Genomic DNA, 20,325 nt, shown 5'->3' with positions numbered 1-20,325 from the left:
AACTAACACACTCCTGCACATGCTCAGTATCAAAAACACATGTTTGTGCGTACATGTATTTAAAATTTCAAAATTTGTTTTGATTTGGCGTTCAATCTGATTGATGTTGATGTCGGTGGTGAAATAGTCAAATTTCACTACTTGGGATCAATTCCTGCCGCGTTTATTTCGATATTTCTTTCGCCGCAGATTTCACTCGATTCGTTTCATTAGTAATCGTTCCACATTAAGTCGCATTTCGTAGGTTAAGCAGCAATTTAAAATGTCAAAAATTTTCACCCCTACAAATCAAATTCGTCTGACGAACGTCGCCGTCGTTCGAATCAAAAAAGGGGGAAAGCGTTTTGAGATCGCCTGCTACAAGAACAAAGTCCTTTCATGGAGGAGCAAAGTGTAAGCATAATTTTGAAAATTTTGGAATTATTTTTATTTCCAGAACTTTCTTAAAATTTCAGTGAAAAGGACATTGACGAAGTTCTACAAACGCACACTGTATTTGAGAACGTGAGCAAAGGCAAGGCAGCCAAGAAAGAAGATTTGATCAAAGCTTTTGGCAAAGAAGACCAGACAGAAATCTGCAAAGAAATTCTGACTCATGGAGAGCTGCAGGTCTCGGACCGAGAAAGATCATCTCAGCTTGAATCCCTGTTCAAAGATATTGCCAACACTGTTGCTGGTAATTACATACATTTTGAAAAGGATAATAACAGCCTAAATAGTTATAATTGTCAATGTTTTAGATAAATGTGTCAATCCTGAAACAAAGCGACCTTATCCAGTTTCAATGATTGAAAAGGCAATGAAGGATGTTCATTTTTCTGTCAAACCAAACAGAAATGCCAAACAACAGGTAATTTATTAATTTAAAATTTAGTACCTCTCTAAGACTGATTATTTTTATTTTATAAAGGCCCTCGAGGTTATTCCAATGCTGAAAGAAACACTGCCTTTGGAAAGAGCACAGATGAGATTAAAACTGCATCTGCCTCCAAAGGAAGCAAAAAAGTTAAAAGAAAAGGTTGTGTCATTCACAGCCAAGGTTGAAACCGAGGATTGGAGTACTGATGGGTTAACTATGGTATTTCTTAAATCTGTTTTTACTGTTCAAATATGTGTTATTGATATATATTGTTTGTAGATTTGTTTGATTGATCCTGGGCAGTACCGCTCTGTCGACGACCTAATCAGAGCAGAAACCAAAGGTCAGGGCACAATGGAACTTCTCAGCTTGAAGGAAGTCGCCGAAGGAGACGAGGCGCTGAACTGATGAGGTACACAAATCAAAGTCACCGGTTTGTTACCTTTTTGTTTTATTGTTAATTTTATAATCTAAATACAATACTTAAATCAGAATGGTCCGAGTTTCCACTCTTGAACATAAGACAGTCGATTCGGTTTTACTATTGGTTAGGACGAGTCTTTAAAAAAGGGGACGTCAAACAACATAACAATTATTTTTCTTCTCCTTACAAAAGCAAGAACCGAAGGCACATAAAATTTTGGTGGACTCTTCAAGGGCGAACAATCTTTCAATTTTCATAACTTGCTGCTGGACAGATTTTCGTTCTACTCGTTGAGGAACATTCACTTTCAGTATTTTAATATTTTAAGCCAATTTAGAACACAGATACGTTTATGATAGGTAGTTGTGCGTGCTAGGCTAACATTAGTCTGTGCTTTCCTTTAAGTTTGTTAACTTTTGATCTTTCATGGCCATCAACACTCTATCCAGTAAAGTGCACATTTCTTTCTAGTATGGTAGTAAAATAAATTGGCTGAATGTAGAAAAACACTGAACTGAATAATAATTTTCCAGGCTACTGCTATTTTGTTTAAATTTTTCTGTCTAGCAGACTGGACTGGGCTTTGCTATAAAAAATTCACCTGGAAGACACAAATCTCAATTATTATTATCTGGCCACGGATAGAACTAGTAATTGATGTCCATTTCATATTTCTGTTTTGTTCGACACGTTGAAGTGTTTCAGGTCTTTTTGTGCATTCTAACATTACTTCACTTGTCCTTGTAAACACCCATAAAGACGGTTCTTTAGAGAAAAAGAGTCTAGTGCAGCAAAAAACACACCATTATTATGCCACGAAAGATAATATAACAAGAGGAGATTTTTTAATAGAAATGTTTGGCAACAAAATTTTGCATCTTTTTTTCTTTCAAAATAATCAGGATGAAGATTCAGTGGAAATCACATGAGGATTATCAACAAGAATTTTAAATAATTTTGAACATTTTACAGATAGAAAGTCTGAAAGTTACATTAGGAATACAAAAGTCACAGAGATATACATTGGATTGTGTATCATCTTATTAGTTGGGTTTTTACAGCTATAACATGAGAAGTTTTCAATAGAATTTACATAGATTTGTTGGGTGAGATTTTCGATTTCTCCTGGGCTATCATGAGCAAATACATTTTGCAGTGTATCGTTAGTTCTATATTGTCTGTACTGATAAACTCAGTTAATTAACAATTATTACTTCTGGCACTATATAATTTTCAAGCAATTTTGTGGCGTTCCTATATACTTTTAGACAGGGATAAGCGTTATGTAAGAAGAAAGATTAAGCCGAAAAGGAGTTTGTACTGCCAATTGTTTGGGAAAAGCTAAAATCCTACTATAAGGGAAAATTTTAACTTGGCCACTTCGATGACTATGAAATCAATTTAATTCTACACAGAAAAGTCGTTATTTGGAAATTTTGCAAGTATAGCTCAGATAGAAACGTACAAAGAGTCCAGTGAAATAAGTTATTGAATAGAACTGACAGTTATAGTAAACGATGATTTTCATCCTCATACGAGGCGCAGATAAACTTGACTAGATTTTGATCACCAGTCCACTTATGGCTGTCCACGGCCATTATTTGTCCCCATACCACTGTCTTGACTACTCACTGATGGCGAACTGTGCCTGCTCATTTTCTTGCCGCCTATCACTTCCAAGTAAGCGGAAGGCGCCCACCCCTCTTGTTGGCTTCCTAGAATGTCAATCAAAATTATAGGTTGCAAACACAAAAAAAAAAGAATTTTTCCCATCAAAAGCAAAGATTTTGTGCTTATTTTCATGTGTATAGGAAAGCAAGAAAAAAGTGTTTGCCAAAGAATAAATTTTTCAAAAATTTCCGAATCGAATTTAATAAATTCCCTTCAGGGACATGCCTCATCAGGGTATAAAAGGGTTAATTTTGAAAGAGTGAACACACCTAAAACTTTAACGAACCACCAACCAGCGCATCCAACTTTTAATAGCTCTATCACGTCCCCTTCGTGCATCGTCACTTCCGAGCTGCCCATTGCACAGTAGTCGGCAAGAGCCGTGAACTTTTTGGCTGACGTCTAAATTTCATAATTGTAGAGAATTTCATTTACAAATAAAAAACACTCGCTTCTGAAGTCTCTGCACCAAATGGGTCCTGGTTGCTCTCCTCCTCGTCGCTGTTACTGTAGTCGGAGCTCCAACCAGCCTCGTCTTCCTCCCTTTCGGCAGCGCTTCCACCCGAAGCGTCCGAGCTCATGTGGCGGCTACTTCTTCTCTTCATTCCGTTATTGTTATGAACAGGAATGACTACAGTCACATTCGATGTTGGACAGGTAATGGTCTGGCCAGCTTGACTTTCCCACGAGGAAGTTTGACGGAGGGGCCTTTGATAGAAAATACAAATTAGTTTTTATTTAAAGTTATTTAATTTTCAAAAATTTTTACCTTTGGGATGTAAGGGCACTCTGGGACATTCCCCTTTGCAGTTTTTTCTGGGCATCACCCTTGAGTTGCTCCAGCTGGCTGAGCAAGACCTGTTTAATGGCCTTCAAGAAAGCCTCCTTGTGCTGCATGGTTTGCGCCTGGACTGTGTAAACTTCTTGACGGCCTTGCAACCACAATTCTAACTTTCTCTGGTCTCCTTTTGATCCTCTGACATTTTCAGTCAAGCCAACTTGGGACATCTAGTGACAGAAGAATTTTTTTTTATTTATTCCGTTAAATGAAACAATGAATTATATTATTTACCTGCAAAAATGTTTTGAACTGATAGGTTGCAGTTTCAGGATCACGACCGACTCTCTTGCAGAACAAGATAGATTTTTCGTAGAGAAAAATTTGCCTTTGCATAGGCTTCAGCCTTAACTCTCGTAGACGATCTTTTTTGTTCTCAATCCATACGTTGAACTGTCCGTGCATCAGAAGTTCACCTTGTTCCATTAAATTCCCCTTTAAATTAAAAATAGAAAAATCGTGTCAAGTGGGTTAATGAGTGTTTTTTACCCAAAAGCCCGTAATTGCGACTTGGTGCATGCTGTCGTTGACGCACTTCAGCACGACCAGCATGCAGTCGAGTGCACTCTGCAGTTCCTTAAGGCTATTAGGCAGGTCCTCGGAATAGCGCAACAAATCTTTGAGCAGCAGTTGGTACTTGGTGATTCGTTGCACCGGTTTCAACAAATATGCTCCCAGGGGCAATTTGTGGTCTAGTTTCTGTTGGCACTCTTTGAAGAAGGCACACTGCTGCTCGCCGGCAGTTTGCCTCAAAGCCTCAGACCTGGGATTATTTTGACAGTACGTACTGTACATTCGGTGAAAAGACTCCCTCTGCAAATATCAATTGATGCAACTTTTTTTAAATGTTATTCTTTAATTACCCTTTGCACAAAACACAGCCCTACAAGTTCAGGAGTAGTGATACAATTTTCAAGATCCGTTAAAAACACATCTCTGTGAAACCGATGCAAATCTTCTAGATTGCCGAAAAGCACGTCAGACTTTCCGTAAATTTGGACAGGGGCACGACCCTCCTTTTCTGCTACATGCAGTTCGTCTCTGTACCCCTAAGCACCAAAGAGATTTTGAACTTTGTCCGAAATAAACTATGCAACCCACTTACTCTCAAAATACTGGCCATTTCGCTCACATAAGTTCTCTCAGTGTCCAGCAGCTCGGCCAGAACATGACCACGTTTGGTCTTTAAAGCCTCGTGGTCATGGTTCGAAGCTTCACTGTCAGGTGATGATGAATCGGGCCACTCTCCAGTTCTCTGGCTATTAGCCCCTTTTACTGCGCCACTGACATCAGTGGAAGATTCCTTCTAAATTTTTTTTTTATTTATATTTCAATCAAAAATTTTTATTTTTATTTAGCCAACCCTAATTGCTCTTGTTCTCTTGAAGTTTGTCATAGAGGGTGGTTGGTTAGAATCATCTGAGCTTCCACTACTGTAAGACGTGGCCAGAGGCATTGCTGGTTCAGGATTAACCTGCTGGACAGGCTTTGGTGCTGGTTTGACAGCCAGTTTTTTCAACGTCTCTTGCCTTCGGTCGCACATCATCAGAACGTCTTCAACTCTGGTTACCACCTAGGAAAAAGTTATTTTTAAAATACATTATCAGGAAATAATTTTTTAATGTTAAAATATATTATTCACTAATTATGTTAGTCTACCTGTTGAACTAATGCCTTTGTCTCAGGTGTTATAACGTCCTTAAAAGTCTGCTTCAAGTCTATGGATTTGACAGCACCCCATTCCGCTCCCGCAGCTTTGAAAGCTTCCAAGTCTGTTAGCGCCTGTTCGGCCTGCTCTGGGGTTGAGTTTTTCTCCATTGGCTGAGCCAACATTTCAATACCCTCGGCACACCACTTGTTGGCCTGCATTTATTAATTCGTCATTAGCATAATTAATAATTAGCAATTGTGAATTAAAGCAGCGGTCGTTAACAAGTTAATTGATGCTCAGCTTAAAGCGACTCACCCGCTCTATCCGTTCTTGGAGTTCTCTGCATTTGGCCAACAAGGCAGTCCTGTGTTGCAGTCTCTCCCCCAGGTTTTGCGCCATTCGGCAAAGCTCTACACATTTTGGTCTGATTGAATCCATTCCGTAATGTCTACTACTCATCAATTCGGTTCCTATTCCTTGCAACTCCTCTGCTCTCTCCAAATCAAACTAAAAATATTTTTAGTTAAAGTCAAAACATTGAAATTTAAATTTTTGTTTACCAAGCATTTCCTTTCAAATACATTTGCTTCGTTGATGAGGTAGTCAACTCGGTTGACGGACTCTCCAATCTCAGTCATGTGGCTGATGACGCTTAAGTGGTCGTCGAATTTGGTCTGCAGTTCGCGGAAATTTTGCTCAAACTGTCGCAGCTCGAGACATTGACTCATTTTTATATAGTGACTTTGCCAGAAGTCGTCAAAAGTCCTTTCAGTCTCTTCCAGTTGCACCAATAATCTTAAAAAATTTATTATAATTAGCGCTCACCTGACAAAAATTGATGAAAATAATTATAATGAAAATAAAGCACGTTTCAATAAGAGAACAAAAATAAATCGCTGCATATGCATTCGATATACCTTTCAACTGCTGAGACATTAGAAATTCTGTCTGGGAATGTTTGATAAGCATCACTTTGATGAGAGTCAGCTATTATGCTGAGCGTCTGGGGTGATTGTCTTATTTCAGCAAGCAAATTTTCTCCATGCTTGGCAGCATTCAAAATATGTTCTTTAAGCTCTGAGTACTCGTCCTCCTATGAAATAATTTTTGGTCAAATTTGATTAAAAAATTAATATTATTATATTTTTGGCAGCAGTCTGACCTGCTCAATCATCATCTTTGTGGTCGAGGCGACGTCGTTCGGAAAACCGGCGTCTTGTAACCGCTGCGTGAAATCGTGCAATTGTTTTGACACTTGGTGGGTTACGTTCGAGAACTTCTCCAGAGCCTGAAATTTGTAATAAGTCAAACGTCTGTGGCTGACAAACAGGAAGGCGCTAATCTATAATACTCTCACGTTGCTACTAATTTCACGCCGCACATTTTGCATTTTAATTTATGAAATAATACGTGAGTGCAGTTCACAATAATATTTGATTTAAAGATACGTTGGCCCGTGCAATATATCATTTACTGTTATAAATCTTTCTTTCCAGTGTAAACATTTGGTCCTCTTTGTCTAGCTTATATAAAATAAAATAGTACACTCACGAATCTCTGCTGGAGCCACTCTTCATGGCTGTAGGGCAGAGTACCTGAGAGGTCAGGGGTCAATTGATTGACATCGACGTACTCGTGCAGCTCTTCCACACTATTGCATATTTGCATCTAAATAAGGGCAGATTGAGATCATAAACATAAATTGGTCACGCTCTGTATCAATACGAATAGCTCACTTGAAATTTGAATTCATCTTTGAACAGCTTGTTGCTTACTTCAGAAATGGCCTTTTGCAAAAATCCTGCAGGTCGCAGTACATAAGCCACATGAATAAGGCCAGGAAAGAAACCCTTTAAAATTAAAAAAAAAAAAATAATTTTACTTCGTTATTTATAATAATTATTATTTTTATTAAATTTTTTTCATGTTTTAAAATTAAGTACTGACTGAGATTTTAAGAAGAACCGTCTTAATTGAGTTCCACTTGTCGTTTCGCCGGTCTATCACCAATACAAAACCCACATCTGCCTCTTGCATTCTGCAAAAGATCAGAAAAAGCCGTTCGTAATAATTGCCATGCGAAAATCTTTATAAATTTCGCCATAAAAACTGTCGAAAATTTTCTCACAAAGCGTGCATTAAGATCAGTTACTCACGAGGGAACAGAGGTCAGGTACACCATAAGACGTTGGTAATCTTCGTCCTCCAATAAGGAGAAATTGCCAAGGTCCGGAAAAGTAATGAGGGGCCGACCATCTCGGGATTTGCCACCTTATTTTTAACACAAACAAATTAAATTAAACGTTTTAACAAGGAAGTTAATTTTAAGTCATTTTGAGAGCAAAAATTAACTACCGCTAGAAAATTAAGTCGGTCTTATAAGCTTTACCTGTGATGATCGCGTATCTGCCGCGCAGAACATCGGCGACGTCGCAAAGCGTGAGCTCATAATCCACGTCCACCATTCCGTCATCTGCAACATTGATTAATATAGCAATTAACTACTTTTATCTTGAAGACTTCCTTGTTGTTCGCAATAAAAAATATCATTGATTAGTTATCAAATGCTGAAATTATTTGAGATACTTTTTTAAAGGTACATGTTTTCGAAAAAAAAATAATATATAATGTACTAGATCTAAGAAGAACAGGGAAGCTGTATGTGTTGTTGCGACGAATTTTACGCACAGACTAATTAAATTAGCGCGTAGCGACCACAGCACAAAGCACATTTTTATTTCTAGCACCGCTGGAGACACTGAGGGCGGAATTATACGTCATGTGCTTTTAATCTGAATGAACCCATGAGTCACTCTCGTCACTCTTTTAGGCTTTGACTAACCAATACAATATAAAGCCAGGACGTAGGGCTTTGAAAGAATAAAATGACGAGTTGTCGATTTGTTTTGTTCGCTGTCCTCATCCTTTTCCTTTTGAGGTCGTAAAAAACAGCTTGGTGAACACCCGAGGTAAAATGCCTCTTATCTGATAAAAATAACGAAATTGGAATTCCTTGAAAACTGTATATTCCATCACTAAAATTTCCCTTACGTACGCACCGATCTTTTGACGCTTGATAAAATTATTTGTGGGAAAATCTCATAATTTCACGCATTCCTTCCGACCGCATCAAATTGTGGTCTTTCTTCTCTCTCAAGAAAATTTTCAATGCATTTATGTATTGGGTTGAGTTTTTGGGGCAAACATTTTCTCACACACGTCAAAATATGAAAGAAGAGATATACGGAAGAAGATTTGATTAAATATAAACATTTTGCTCTCCAGACTAAATTAGTATACGGCAATTCTGCAAAATCAAGATCGGCGTGGACGAGACGCGTGGGTCGCTGAAAGGACCTCGAAAGAGCGCAAAAGGAATCGAGAGGCGCCAGCAGGTGTCGTTTTATCTCGAATTTTCCAAAGAAAATGAACGACAATTTTTGAAATAATGGCGAAAACGTGTCATTGGCAGAGGTGAAAATTGTCAAGGTTCCGCGTATACGACGATATTTAGAGCGGTGGGGTGCGGTGTGCACGTTGGAAACGCAGTGTTTGTTTGCGCCGGCCGCGCGATAAAAATCGTAAAAATCAAGGAAGCTCAGAAATTATGATAATATGGGAAACAACATCCGACAATATTCAAAATTCATAATTGTAACTGTCTTAAATAATCCAGCATTTAAGTACAATTTAATTAATGTGAGACGCAAATTTAAGCACTCCCAGCAAGAAAATATAGCATTCACAAAAAATAATTAAAAATTAAAATAAATTCTTCTTAAAGAAAATTTAATAGTTTTTTTATTCAATTTATATCATAGACCTTTTTGGGGAATTTTATTTTATTAGTGACCAAATAAATTAAACCATTAATTTGATATTAGGGTGAAGTAAAGAACACACGTCTTTAGCAATGAAAATTTCATGAAAAAGTTATAATGAAAATTACCGAAGTTCAAAAGGGTCTGCGGTAAAAATGTCACTAAGATTAAACGCGCATTTTTTAATTTCGCAAGAGTTGACAGTGGATCGCAGACTTTGTGGCTATACCCACAGCGAAAGGATATGTGCAGCGAGGAGAATATTGAATGTCGCTTGTGACCGCACCGAGAGAGCCAATAAATTTCAAGTCCAACGACTAATTCGCAGCTCACCTTACACATTTGCCATTTTGCGTGCCAAATATCACAAAAGCGACACTTTCGTCGACAATTGACGCCCGTATTCTCAAGAATCCCAGAGAAAAGGCGCGCAGGACGAACGGTAAAGGGCTGAGGTCACAGCAGCAGGTCCATGTGTGCAGGTCAGACGGAGAAGTTATTAGGCCGGAGTGGGTAAAAAAGGCAACACTACCGCTAGCACGGAGCGAGTGAACTGAACTGAATGGATATACCGACCGCGACTGCAGCGATGGAGCGACCGTTGTTGGTGCTCCCGCGGTCCCTCCACACGCGAATACAGGCTGGCTATTATGGTGCTGGCACTCCTTGTCGAGCTTTTTTGTGGCGCTCGGTGGAAAATCACGCGTAGCCCCAAGAGCAGCTTTTGAGGAATTTCAAGTAAAAACTGTTGGCTGGCATTTGAGGCACGTAAACAAACAAAAACCTTTTGCTTTGTTGCTTTTTAAGAGTTAGTTAAAAAAAATTTAAAAACGAAAATTCAACAAAAGAACTTTATAATTTCTTTTCTGGAAATTAAGTCCACCAAATATTTCTTTTTTATTTAGAATGTTTGAGCAAAATTCTTGCAAGTGGTGCCTATTTTTATCTGTTTTTATTTCACGTAATAATATGCGAATATTAGACTAAATATTTTTGGGAGGTAAAATAAATTTAAGTTCCAGCAGATGTAACAATGCTGTTTGGCATAATGTATTCCATTGTGAGTTATTTGCATTCAAGAAGAATGAACGGAGAACTCTGTCATTGAGGCTGCGTGTACAGCGATCCAGAAAATTGAAATTTTATTGCAGAATAGTAACTTGTCAATTATTTAATGTAATATAGATATTCTCTTCTCACGCTATTTATTCACTCTATATAGAAATAAGATCGTATTTCTGCGTGAAGTGCAAGACTATCCGTGGAAAGTTTTCACTGACACTTATAAAAAAACATTATAAAAAAATTTCAACTTCCAGAATGTTCAATATTTGCTTAACAATTAATTTTTTAATTGAAATGAATAATTTTGTGTGGGAAGAATGACCGCGAGATCGAGGGCTACGTCTGCACTCTACAATGATGAAAAGGAACGTCACTCCCACGGCGGCCCTACGCAGCATCCATCAAGGTCGCCCCGTTTATCACTCTCTCGTGAGCTCAATCATTATCATCATTATCCTAGTATTCTTTTTCGCTTTGCCGCGCTCGAACCGAAAACCATCTATTATTTTACTCGAGTGAAAGAAATCTCCGACTGGATGACCACTTATTTTTAGTACATTTCGTGTATGCTCTGATTATTCATTATCTGCAAATGAAACAATGTGCATAGGCGACCAAGCACATTATTCGCGCACACCGTTAAGATTGCTTTTCTCGCCTATTCACTCGCTCGGTGCATCCCACTGGCTTTATTCCCTCTGCTGGCTAGCACCGACCATAGATTAATCAGCTCTCCAACTTTCCATTTGCAGCGATGCAATTTTATTTTATATTGAATGGTTCCTGCTTGGCTCTCACAAGAACATTCTTCACTCCCTTTTTCGTACATTAATGATTTATGACCCGTTTCATGGCTCTTTTTTTGGCAATCGCTTTAGTGTGGTTAAAAAAATAAATTGCCGGTATTAAGGAGAAATCATTTTATATTAAAGATAAATTATTCTGACAAGCAAAAATTTGAAACGAAATTCTTCAAATAGGTATCCGAAGTAAAAGCCGGATTGAAAAAAATATATTCAAAATTAAATTTGGAAAATTATTCAATATTTAGATTAATTAATTTTATGAACAATAGAATTTGTCTTATTATTTATATGAAAATCTCAAGAATATTGCATTTCTTAATCTTCTATTTAAGTATAAATTTATAGCGTGAAATAATAAACGACAAAAATAGGAATACATTTTTTTGTTAATTTTTCCTACTAAGTTCCTAACGGAAAAAAAATTGATTTATTGCAAATGAAACCCAAACCTGACTTGCTTAATTTTTAATAATTATGTAACCCATGTATCTTGTAACCCCCTCCTCTAATTAAGTTGGTAGGTTAGGTTTTTACTAGTTTTGGCAAAATTTGATCCGAGCAGTGTCTTGAAACGTATTTTTTTTAACATTTATGCATATTTAGAATCTTCTTTAGAATGTCAATTAATAGATTTTATAATCCATATGCTTATCTGTTTGGTATTGTAGGTATTTATTATTTATAAAATTTCAAAAAGTCTCACATACTAATAAATTTCACCATAATTATAAACCAACAAGATATGAGATGCCGAACGAGGAGCCGCGCGTGATAGGAAATGTAGGACTAGTAATAAAGATAAACACATAGCAGCAGACTGAGGACTAGCAGGAAGCGTGTGGTAACAGATGATAGCAGAGCAGGCAGTCTTCTTAAGGCAACAAAATTAGATAAAGAAGGAATGTGGACATAAATTTTTTGCGCTGCTTTGCAAAATCATAGCAGGATGTTAAGTAAAATATATAAAAAATTTCCAACGATTTATTAGCCAAAAATTAAATCCAAAATCATGAGATCAAAAAATATGTTTTTTCCACATATGTATATAATAATTTACGAAGTGGTGAAGGTGAAGGTGGTCGGCTGCACCGCCTGATTATCTGCAGAAATGCTCACTGTTTGGAAGGTGGCTGGGACCTGACAAAAGCCTGCTGGCAAAACTTGGGTGATGACGTAGGTGTTTCCAGCAGGCGTTGTAAAAGTCGTGTTGGTGTTTCCGTCCATGATGATGGTTGGATGGACCGCCTGCTGTTGCAAAGTCTGGGTGGTCAGGAGCTGAGTGGTCAAAATTGACTCTTCTTGCTGTGACTGGGCGAGTTCGGAGCCGTTGGAAGAAGTGGCCTGAGAGGTCGGATTTTCTTCAACTTCATGAACTCTTGGCTCGTAAAGCTCAAGGTTTGCTGGTTTTGGGACGCCGACCTCGTTCTTGACAAAGCGAATGTTGGGGAACTGCTCACTGATAAAATGTCGGAAAGAAGAATACCCCATGATCTAAAAAGTAATTTGATTAAAAAAACTTGAAGTATTAATTACGATTATTTTCTTCACCTTAGTATTCACGTTTAATTTGGCACAGTAGTCCTTGTACTCATTGTGCAAAGTCTTCCTGGTAATTTTTGGTGGCAGAGTGATTGTGATTTTCTTCTTGGCGCCTTTTGACTTGCTTTGGTTGTTTGTCTGGGCAGTGTAGGGCTCAATGAAGCTTTCGATGAAGTTGTTGGCGTGCCGATAGATGTCCAGAGAGAAAGTATTGTGAGGTTTTTTGCCTAAAAAATTATATAGAGTAAAAATTTAGATTAAAAACTTTCAAGTTGCACATTTCCCTTATTATTTTTCTTTACCTCTGTAATTAATTATTCAAGATATTTCTAAAAAAAGAAGTTTGAAAATTCAACTAATTTTCAAAAAATTTTGCATTGTTTCAAAATTTAACATTTGACAGTAGATTTAATTAATTAAAAAAAATGTAGTTATTATATTATTTTTAATTTTTTTTTTGTTTACCTAAATTGCCATGCATCCTAGGAACAACTCCGTGTGTCATGACGTGTTTCCGGATTCTCTTGAGTTGGTAATGGGTGCAGTTCTCCAAGTATAGAAAAGCGTCCAAGCAAACTTTCCGTCCCTGGTAGACGTACTGCGCCCTCAGCCTCTGCCGTTCCTTCTGTTTGGTTGTTGTCTCAGGGTTGGTGAGACTGGCCATGGTGACACCCATGAGATACATGTCCTGCTCGGCCTTGGTCAGCTCAGCAATGTTCAGTCTGTGCCGATAAACCAACTCAGCGTTCAGATTTGTGAAGCAGTTTGACTCGACGCACTCGCAACCAAGCTTAAATCTGCTCATCACCTTTTTTATGGAAGTAAATTTTTTAATTTCAAAAATTAGAATTCCTAATTTTTTACTGACCTCATCAGCACTCTCCTCAAGCTTGGTTGGGTCAATGCCTTGGGCAACATAGTCAGAAATTTTGCGTTTTTTTCTCTGTCCCTTTTTCTTTTCATTACGTAATTTCTGGTCGTCCTCACTTTCAGTGTCTTTGGAAGCGGACACGCCAATTTCGTCGTCGTCCGTCTCCATCACGTTCACGTCGTCCTCTTCGTCTTCCTCCAAGAGTTCAATGTTGGTGCTGCTCGAGGCTTCACATTCCAAAGTCAAAACGCGAGGCAGAAGTTGCTGCTCGCGTTTGTTCGTCAGCATCGAGTGCAAAATCAAACTTGCTTCTTTTTCCCTGTTTTCTTCCTCCATCCTAAAAAATTATTTGATTTAATTATAAGAATTAAAAAAAAAAATTTATATATTTAAAATAAAAAAGGGGGGACAATTCAAGAAAGACGTTTTTTAATTCAAAGCAACAGCAAAAGAATGTATGTTAGCCGTTTTAATTGATTATTTTTATAAATTTTCAAATATAAAAAAGATAATTTTAGAAGTGTTTTCACAGCTTAATTATTATTATTTTTTTCCCTTTTATTGCATTTTATGAATACAAATTTTTTCGTTAATTGAAAAGTAGAATAAAAAAAAAATAACAAAGACATTAATTTCAATTTTATTTAATAAACTTCAATGAGCAGTAAAAAAGGTAAAGAAATGAATTTCAATTTGTGTGGTGAGAGAGCAAAACAGTTAATGCGCGCAGCACGTATGTACTTCAGGGTGTCGCCCGCCGAAGCAACGCGAAGGAGCGGCGGAGAAGGCTGAAAATGGCTCGGCCCGCACCGAGGCACACCATTTTGCTCCTTACAGCACACATCAAACAACACAAGCACACGTTTCACTCACCTCAGGCGGCCGATTTTTCACGGATTTCACTGCAGAAAATTTTAGAGATGGATCCAAACGCCTTTTTCACGTCCCTCCGACTTTGTCGCAGCGAAATTTGAGATTTTTCGTGGGATAAATTCGAGAGTAAACCGTCGAGTGGAAGTCCCTTCGAGCGCCGTAGTGCGCATGACTCGAACGTGACAAAATAATGCAATTGCAAGGGGGGGTTTTCGCATTTTGTTTGAAAGTTGTCTAGCTTGAAGGTCTATTTATTTGTTTTATCTTTTAGTATTATATAATAATACTTTAATATTTTATTTTCTTGAATACAGCTGTAGTTTTCGAGAAAGTATAAAAAGCTATATTCTAATTCTACCACCATTTATCTAATTGCGACTTTTTTACATTTCTAAATTACAAATTGAGTATAAACTTTTATCTATTTTTATTGATATGCATACATGCCACTGCTTTTTTACAAGTTTCAGACATAATTTTACTTTTAAATAAATAGATGAGATAGATTAATTTGATATAAGAAATAAAATAAAATTATTGCTTGATGGCCCTAAAAAAGCTGTTATTTTTAAAGCCTTTGAAAAGGTACAAGAACTGGATTTTGGTTTACAAATCTTACGTGAAAACTTGAATGAAGTTGGAATCTTTAGCCTCAAAAGCCATAAAAAAAGGGTAGAAAAATGATTGAGCCATAAATTTACTACAAAAACTTGCACTTTATAAAATAAGGACTGACCTGGGGGGTTGGCAGTGAGGTCTGCGGTGGAGATGCAGCACTTGGAGGAATGGTGCACAGGGCTGGAGGCGCAGGAGGCGGCCCCTGAAGCCTCCAGCAAGCCGGGCAGTGAGCGCCGATGCGGCGCGTGAGCAGCGCTGCGTGACGACGCCAAGGGGCACCGTGGCGCCGTCGAGGACGGGGAGGACGTGTTGTCTGAGGGTGGCGAGTCTTGCTCGGAGCTCAGGGCACTCACGCCGCTGCGACTACGCTTCAAACTCAGGTTGAAGGGCAGCCGACGGGCCGACGGTAGCCGGAACCGCAACAAACGACCTGCAACATAATTAAAAAAATAATTTATAACTACCTTTGTTTAATGATATTTCAATAGATAAAAAAATTAATATATTAAATAACTTCAATAATATTATTTAGTAATTCAAAGAATATAATTAATAAATTTAATAAACTATATTGGAGACAATTTTAAGTAAATTTTAAATTGGATGCATTGTAGGTGCAGATCCGAAAGCCTTTTATTGCTGGATTTGGTTTCTTAAGTACCACAGTTTTGAACTATTGTTGTCAATAAAGTATAATCAAGAAAATTTCAATTGCCTATCTGTGGAATTAATAATGTTGCTCTGTATAAACAAAAGAAGTTTTCTTTTGAATTCAAACTACATAGAAATTAAAAAAGACACGTTTCATATACTTTAAGTTTAAACTATTTATTTATCCTCGGCATCTGCATTCCACTTAAAACCCCGGGAAAAGTGGAGACCACAAGCAAAAAAGTTAACACGGAGAAACAAAACTATTCAAAAGGAATGTTCCCATTAGAGAACACACAACACACCAGTGCGTGAAATGAATTTTGTCCTGTTCCTTTTGAACAACCCCAACAACCTATTTTTAATCCAGTACTCCCGCATCAACAAACTAATGGATTTTAGATCCTGCGCGAGTGGAAATGGAGAATACAAATAAATTTTGTTGGACAAAAAGAGTAAGGAGGAGTTTAAGCTTATTTGATCTTTGATCGCAATAAGCTTATTAAATAAATTTAATTGAAAAATACAATAACTTTCTTTATTTTTTTCCCAGCAAACAAAACTGATGGAAATAAGCAATGGAGTGAATTCACATGGCTTGCATTAGCAAATCCCATAAACTAACGTAGAATGTGAAAATCCCTCAATAATTTGTCAGCTTTCCTTGTTATATTTTCAGTTTTACCATACACTTTAGTTATTTGTATTTAATGGCATAATTTGAATGAAAAATAAACAAAAAAAATAAGAATGAACCACTTTCTGCTGCATTTTTTTTTCTAATAATTTCCTTTTCTGACAAATATAAAATAACAAAATGTGTTAAAACATCACTAAAATAAAGTGAAGTTTGAAGTTAATTTTTTATCAGACCTGGAATGTCGGTGTCGCTGCCCTGATCCTGGGAGGGCGAGGAGGAACTTGAGACGGGGGACTCCATCATGGCCCTGGTGGCGCTTCGCTTGAACGTCTCCAGCAGAGAGTCCAGCTGCGTCTCGAGGGTGCCCGGAGATCCTCGCGGCGACGACGGCCGCGTCGTTGAATCACTCATCTGCCGCAATTAAAGATAAAAATAAATCATCTGCCACCAACTCTATGATGTGGGGAAATATTGGAATATAAATAATTTTGTAAATAAAATTGAAAAGAAACAGAAAATTAATATATTTTAATTTAAAAATTCCAATGCATTTTTTTAGTCATTTTTCAATTATTGAGTTGTTAAAATCTCTTTTACGATTTCTCAATTTCATTCAGAAAGCTTATAAGACGCGCGTAAATGTAAGCTGGTATTTGTCTGCAAAGTGATCTTCGCACCTAGCATGGCTTCTCACGAAATTTCCAGAAGTGTGTCTTAATCGGATTTTCCTTGCGGTTTATTTCGTTTGGCCTTCGCAGAAATTTTCAACGATGAGATAGACTGTTGCGAGAAAAGGAGTCTCTGTTCACGTGCAATTTGAAACGTAAGCGTTTAATTACTCTGGTGCATGCATGAGATGAATAAGAAAAGCCCCACTCAGTTTGCTTACCGAAGCTCGATTAAAGAGAACCCTGTCTCTTGGGGCGTCGAAAAGAGAGCCATCAATTAAACCGCTCGACTTACAAACAAATTTTATGAATGAGATAATTTACATTAGATGTTTGCAGCCTAAAAATATTCAATAATAATTATTACTGTTGCCTTCTCGCTTAAAAAAATCCATAAAAACCAAATTTTCTTGTATCATATATCATTGGAATTTTAATAAAAAAAAAAGGAAAAAATGTGTAGAACAGATATAAATTTACTTCTGTAATGAGAGAGTGTTGGAATTTCCAGCATTAAAATTTGATTTCTAAACATACACGCTAAATTTGCTTTTAAAAATTTTAAAGTTAGAAAATAATCAACAAAAATTATAACCTTCAATTCCATTGAATTTTAAAATTATGAAAATAATATTTGAAGATTTATAGATCTACTTTATTTTATTTTTTGGATGGAACATAACATTGTGAGCAGCCTAGTTTCCCAACTATTGTCACATTTGCAAGTGCCAGCAAGTGCACTTTTTTTTGTGTCGCAATGAAAAAGGGCAAAAGTAGGTCAGCGCATTACCGAATGAAGAGAGAGATGAGACGATTCTTTATGGCCGGGCAGCAAAAATACCTTCAGGCCCTTGTGCAAATTCTGATGTGCACTTTGTGGTCTAGTTTCTCTAACTAGTTTTTATTACTCCGCAGCAGAGGAAAATTAAAAAAAAGTAAATTTTCCGACGTTTTTAAATGGGTAGAAATTTACAGCGGACATGTAATTTTAACAAGAGAGTGCTTGAGAATTTGCAAGTGGCTGTGTTTAACAAAAAGCAGTGCTCTTTTTACTGCAGATTTTTCAACAAGACGGATGATGTGCCCCGTCTGAAAACGAGTGCCAAAATAAAAAAGCACGTCTCTCTCTGCTGGGTTGTATTCTTTTGGCGCCGGAAAAACGTACGAAAACGACTCTATTGCAGCAGAGAGCCTTTGTTTTTCCTCTTTTTTTGCCGCACCGCATCTGACATTAGGAGGCGAATCTCTCCTTTTGCACAGCAAAAGTGCATTTTCATTTCAACAATACGGAGGCGGCGGCACCACCGAGCGCAATCGTTTCTCGGAAGAGATGAGCCGAGGCTGCGGCTCGGAAAATCGATAGGCCTGTGCCCGCCGTGTGTTTTCGCCCATACACGCGGCGGCCAGTCAATACTTAGGCTATACTTTCGAGGGCCGCACTCGGTGTCGCTCACTCTGCCAATATACATAAGTCGGGTGTAAATACATATAAAAAAGCGTGAGTTGCACAAGAGTGGCCCACACCCTTTTTAATTTCATACTCGGCGCTTCCGCTCTGCAATTAGGGGAAATTAGACAAGAGTATAGCAAAGCGTCATTTTCGACGGTGGCTTTCAAAATAAATTTTACAAAAAAGGAGTTGTCTTCATTGGAAATTACAATAAGCCAAGGTTATTTATTTTGGAATAGTTTTTCGCTTCGTTTTCCAAGTTTGTTTACGATCAAAAGTGTGCTTAAAATGAGCTAACAAAAAAATTTACTTGTTATCAATTTAGTATTATAAATTTAACAGTTTAAGAACTTATGAAATTAAATTTAAAGTTTTAAATATTATTTAATGTTGTTTTCATTTTTTTTATGCATAAATAATAATATTTATTTTATTTTAGTTTCCCAATACAATAGAAGAATTATTGCAAAATATTGAATATTTATTTTACTATACTTGTTGTCGTCTGTTTGTAGGGCTTTGTGGCTGAACACGTTTCAACTCTTTTCTCTTGTTTATTTAGCCATTGTCGTCCGTAAAGCACAAAAACATTCGTGCCGAAGAAATAAAACTGTCCGTCTCGTTCAGCCTGTAGCTGCAGTATAGACTTACACGAATTCACAATCTCATAATATACATAAATCGAAGCTGAATAAATTTGTGTTTGACATTTACACCTGAAATGCGAGCAGGTTGAAGAAATAATATCAATTCTGTGCACGTCAAAAATATGTAATGGGTAGCAGCAGCTAGTGCGCGCCGACGAGAGACCCGAGAGAAATAAATAATGTAAACGGAATAAAATATTTTAGCGTGGCTCTGACCGCTTGGGTGTTGCCGTCGCCAATGTGAGAATATTTGCACGTGCGTCGAGAGATTGGAAATAAAGGAAAATTGCATGGTCGCAGATAAAAAAAAAAATGCTCAGAATTATTTATATTTAAAAGAGTTAATTAATTCCGATTCTTCAAAATCCGCCAATTTAAATATTAGAGCAAAAAAAAACTTGTTGCCATTATATTTGAACATCATTATTTAAATTTAATTTATTTTAATAACAGCATTTTTTTTTAGTTCACATTTCCCTAAATCGTTGGATTTTGTGACCTAAATTTTCTGGAAGCAACCGAAATTGGCTGAAGCTTTTTGGGAAAGCAATTATTTTGAACGCGTTTTACGACCCTTGTATCTACACAGTAGAAAAGTGCTCACATGGCTAATGAAAAACGTGACGACGGGATGTAAGTGGATCAAAATAAAAATCAATTTCCAAAAATGAAAAAAAAAAACGAAAGAAATGCCGGATTTTATCCATAATTATTTTGGAGAAAAAAAAAACGAGAGAAAAGATTGTTTCCCTCTTTTGCCGTTTTCTTTCTTTCTCTCTCACCTGGCCTGCGAGGAGTGATTTGGGAATCAATATCGCTGAAGAGGTGAGACTCCCAGTCGAAAGCCCACTTCGGCCCTCTCAAGTGGCCTCTTGGTCTCGGCGCGCATCCTCGGCAGCAAGCCCGGCAGCACCCACGAACAAGGGCCGTCAGCAGGAAGCCCTCCGAGGAGCACCAACGATGCACCGATGCATTTCGCCACTTTCGACGACACGGCCGCTCCTGGTGCTCCTGACAATGCTGCAGCCCACGGCACCACCCCCACCCGCGCGTACTACGCATACTCTCGCGCCCCCAATCGCCCTCTCCCCGCGAATTCTGAACTCTCGACGCAGTTCGAGTAGCCAAAGTACATAAGATAGTGCGCAATTGCGCGAATTTCAAGTACTTTCCATTTCTCGGCCAAGCTCGTCTCTCGAGTAGTAAAAAGGGCAGTGCCACATAATTTAAAAC

General features: G+C 37.6%; 3 protein-coding genes across 9 annotated transcripts; 1 reads left to right on the top strand and 2 right to left on the bottom strand.

Moving 5' to 3' along the window:
• Nucleotides 1–13: 13 nt before the first annotated feature.
• LOC132200042 (ribosome maturation protein SBDS) lies at nt 14–1,353 on the top strand. 2 transcript variants are annotated; one of them, XM_059625214.1, is made up of 5 exons: nt 14–393; nt 456–676; nt 720–850; nt 911–1,078; nt 1,139–1,353. In XM_059625214.1, exons 1-5 carry the CDS (start codon nt 263–265, stop codon nt 1,265–1,267), a joined length of 780 nt encoding a protein of 259 aa, XP_059481197.1. In that variant the 5' UTR covers nt 14–262; the 3' UTR covers nt 1,268–1,353. The 2 variants fall into 2 exon arrangements, with proteins under 2 accessions (XP_059481197.1, XP_059481198.1); XM_059625215.1 differs by having other exon boundaries at nt 17–393; nt 741–850.
• LOC132200036 (guanine nucleotide exchange factor DBS-like) lies at nt 1,294–20,118 on the bottom strand. 6 transcript variants are annotated; one of them, XM_059625200.1, is made up of 22 exons: nt 19,875–20,117; nt 16,561–16,738; nt 15,155–15,466; nt 7,833–7,916; nt 7,600–7,714; nt 7,391–7,481; nt 7,180–7,293; nt 6,995–7,111; nt 6,606–6,731; nt 6,361–6,536; nt 6,004–6,238; nt 5,759–5,950; nt 5,452–5,655; nt 5,156–5,365; nt 4,898–5,098; nt 4,656–4,841; nt 4,282–4,605; nt 4,027–4,227; nt 3,724–3,962; nt 3,407–3,662; nt 3,224–3,356; nt 1,294–2,998 (listed from the first exon to the last, which is right to left on the bottom strand). In XM_059625200.1, exons 2-22 carry the CDS (start codon nt 16,736–16,738, stop codon nt 2,862–2,864), a joined length of 3,831 nt encoding a protein of 1,276 aa, XP_059481183.1. In that variant the 5' UTR covers nt 19,875–20,117; the 3' UTR covers nt 1,294–2,861. The 6 variants fall into 6 exon arrangements, with proteins under 6 accessions (XP_059481183.1, XP_059481185.1, XP_059481184.1 ...); XM_059625202.1 differs by having other exon boundaries at nt 3,248–3,356; XM_059625201.1 differs by having other exon boundaries at nt 4,898–5,095.
• Nucleotides 11,816–14,595, bottom strand: LOC132200040 (uncharacterized). Its single transcript, XM_059625211.1, has 5 exons — nt 14,419–14,595; nt 13,543–13,882; nt 13,140–13,482; nt 12,684–12,901; nt 11,816–12,626 (listed from the first exon to the last, which is right to left on the bottom strand). Exons 2-5 carry the CDS (start codon nt 13,879–13,881, stop codon nt 12,189–12,191), a joined length of 1,338 nt encoding a protein of 445 aa, XP_059481194.1. The 5' UTR covers nt 13,882; nt 14,419–14,595; the 3' UTR covers nt 11,816–12,188.
• Nucleotides 20,119–20,325: the final 207 nt, after the last annotated feature.

The sequence above is a fragment of the Neocloeon triangulifer genome, unplaced genomic scaffold, assembly GCF_031216515.1.
Source record: "Neocloeon triangulifer isolate White Clay Creek 2 clone unplaced genomic scaffold, ASM3121651v1 ptg000014l, whole genome shotgun sequence".
NCBI classification, from domain to species: Eukaryota; Metazoa; Arthropoda; class Insecta; order Ephemeroptera; family Baetidae; genus Neocloeon; species Neocloeon triangulifer.
The sequence above is the reverse complement of the archived record's forward strand: the minus strand, read 5'-3'. Positions and strand labels throughout refer to the sequence as shown.

Excerpts from the sequence above, each read along its gene's own strand:
- LOC132200042 (XM_059625214.1), top strand. The coding sequence starts at position 263 with ATGTCAAAAATTTTCACCCCTACAAATCAAATTCGTCTGACGAACGTC. Across the intron at positions 394-455 it reads CTTTCATGGAGGAGCAAAGT|TGAAAAGGACATTGACGAAG; the intron begins GTAAGCATAATT and ends TTAAAATTTCAG. Across the intron at positions 1,079-1,138 it reads GTACTGATGGGTTAACTATG|ATTTGTTTGATTGATCCTGG; the intron begins GTATTTCTTAAA and ends TATTGTTTGTAG.
- LOC132200040 (XM_059625211.1), bottom strand. The coding sequence starts at position 13,881 with ATGGAGGAAGAAAACAGGGAAAAAGAAGCAAGTTTGATTTTGCACTCG. Across the intron at positions 13,483-13,542 it reads TTGAGGAGAGTGCTGATGAG|GTGATGAGCAGATTTAAGCT; the intron begins GTCAGTAAAAAA and ends TCCATAAAAAAG. Across the intron at positions 12,902-13,139 it reads TAGGATGCATGGCAATTTAG|GCAAAAAACCTCACAATACT; the intron begins GTAAACAAAAAA and ends ATAATTTTTTAG.
- LOC132200036 (XM_059625200.1), bottom strand. The coding sequence starts at position 16,738 with ATGAGTGATTCAACGACGCGGCCGTCGTCGCCGCGAGGATCTCCGGGC. Across the intron at positions 5,366-5,451 it reads CAAAGGCATTAGTTCAACAG|GTGGTAACCAGAGTTGAAGA; the intron begins GTAGACTAACAT and ends ACTTTTTCCTAG. Across the intron at positions 5,099-5,155 it reads AGAGAACAAGAGCAATTAGG|AAGGAATCTTCCACTGATGT; the intron begins GTTGGCTAAATA and ends AAAAAAATTTAG.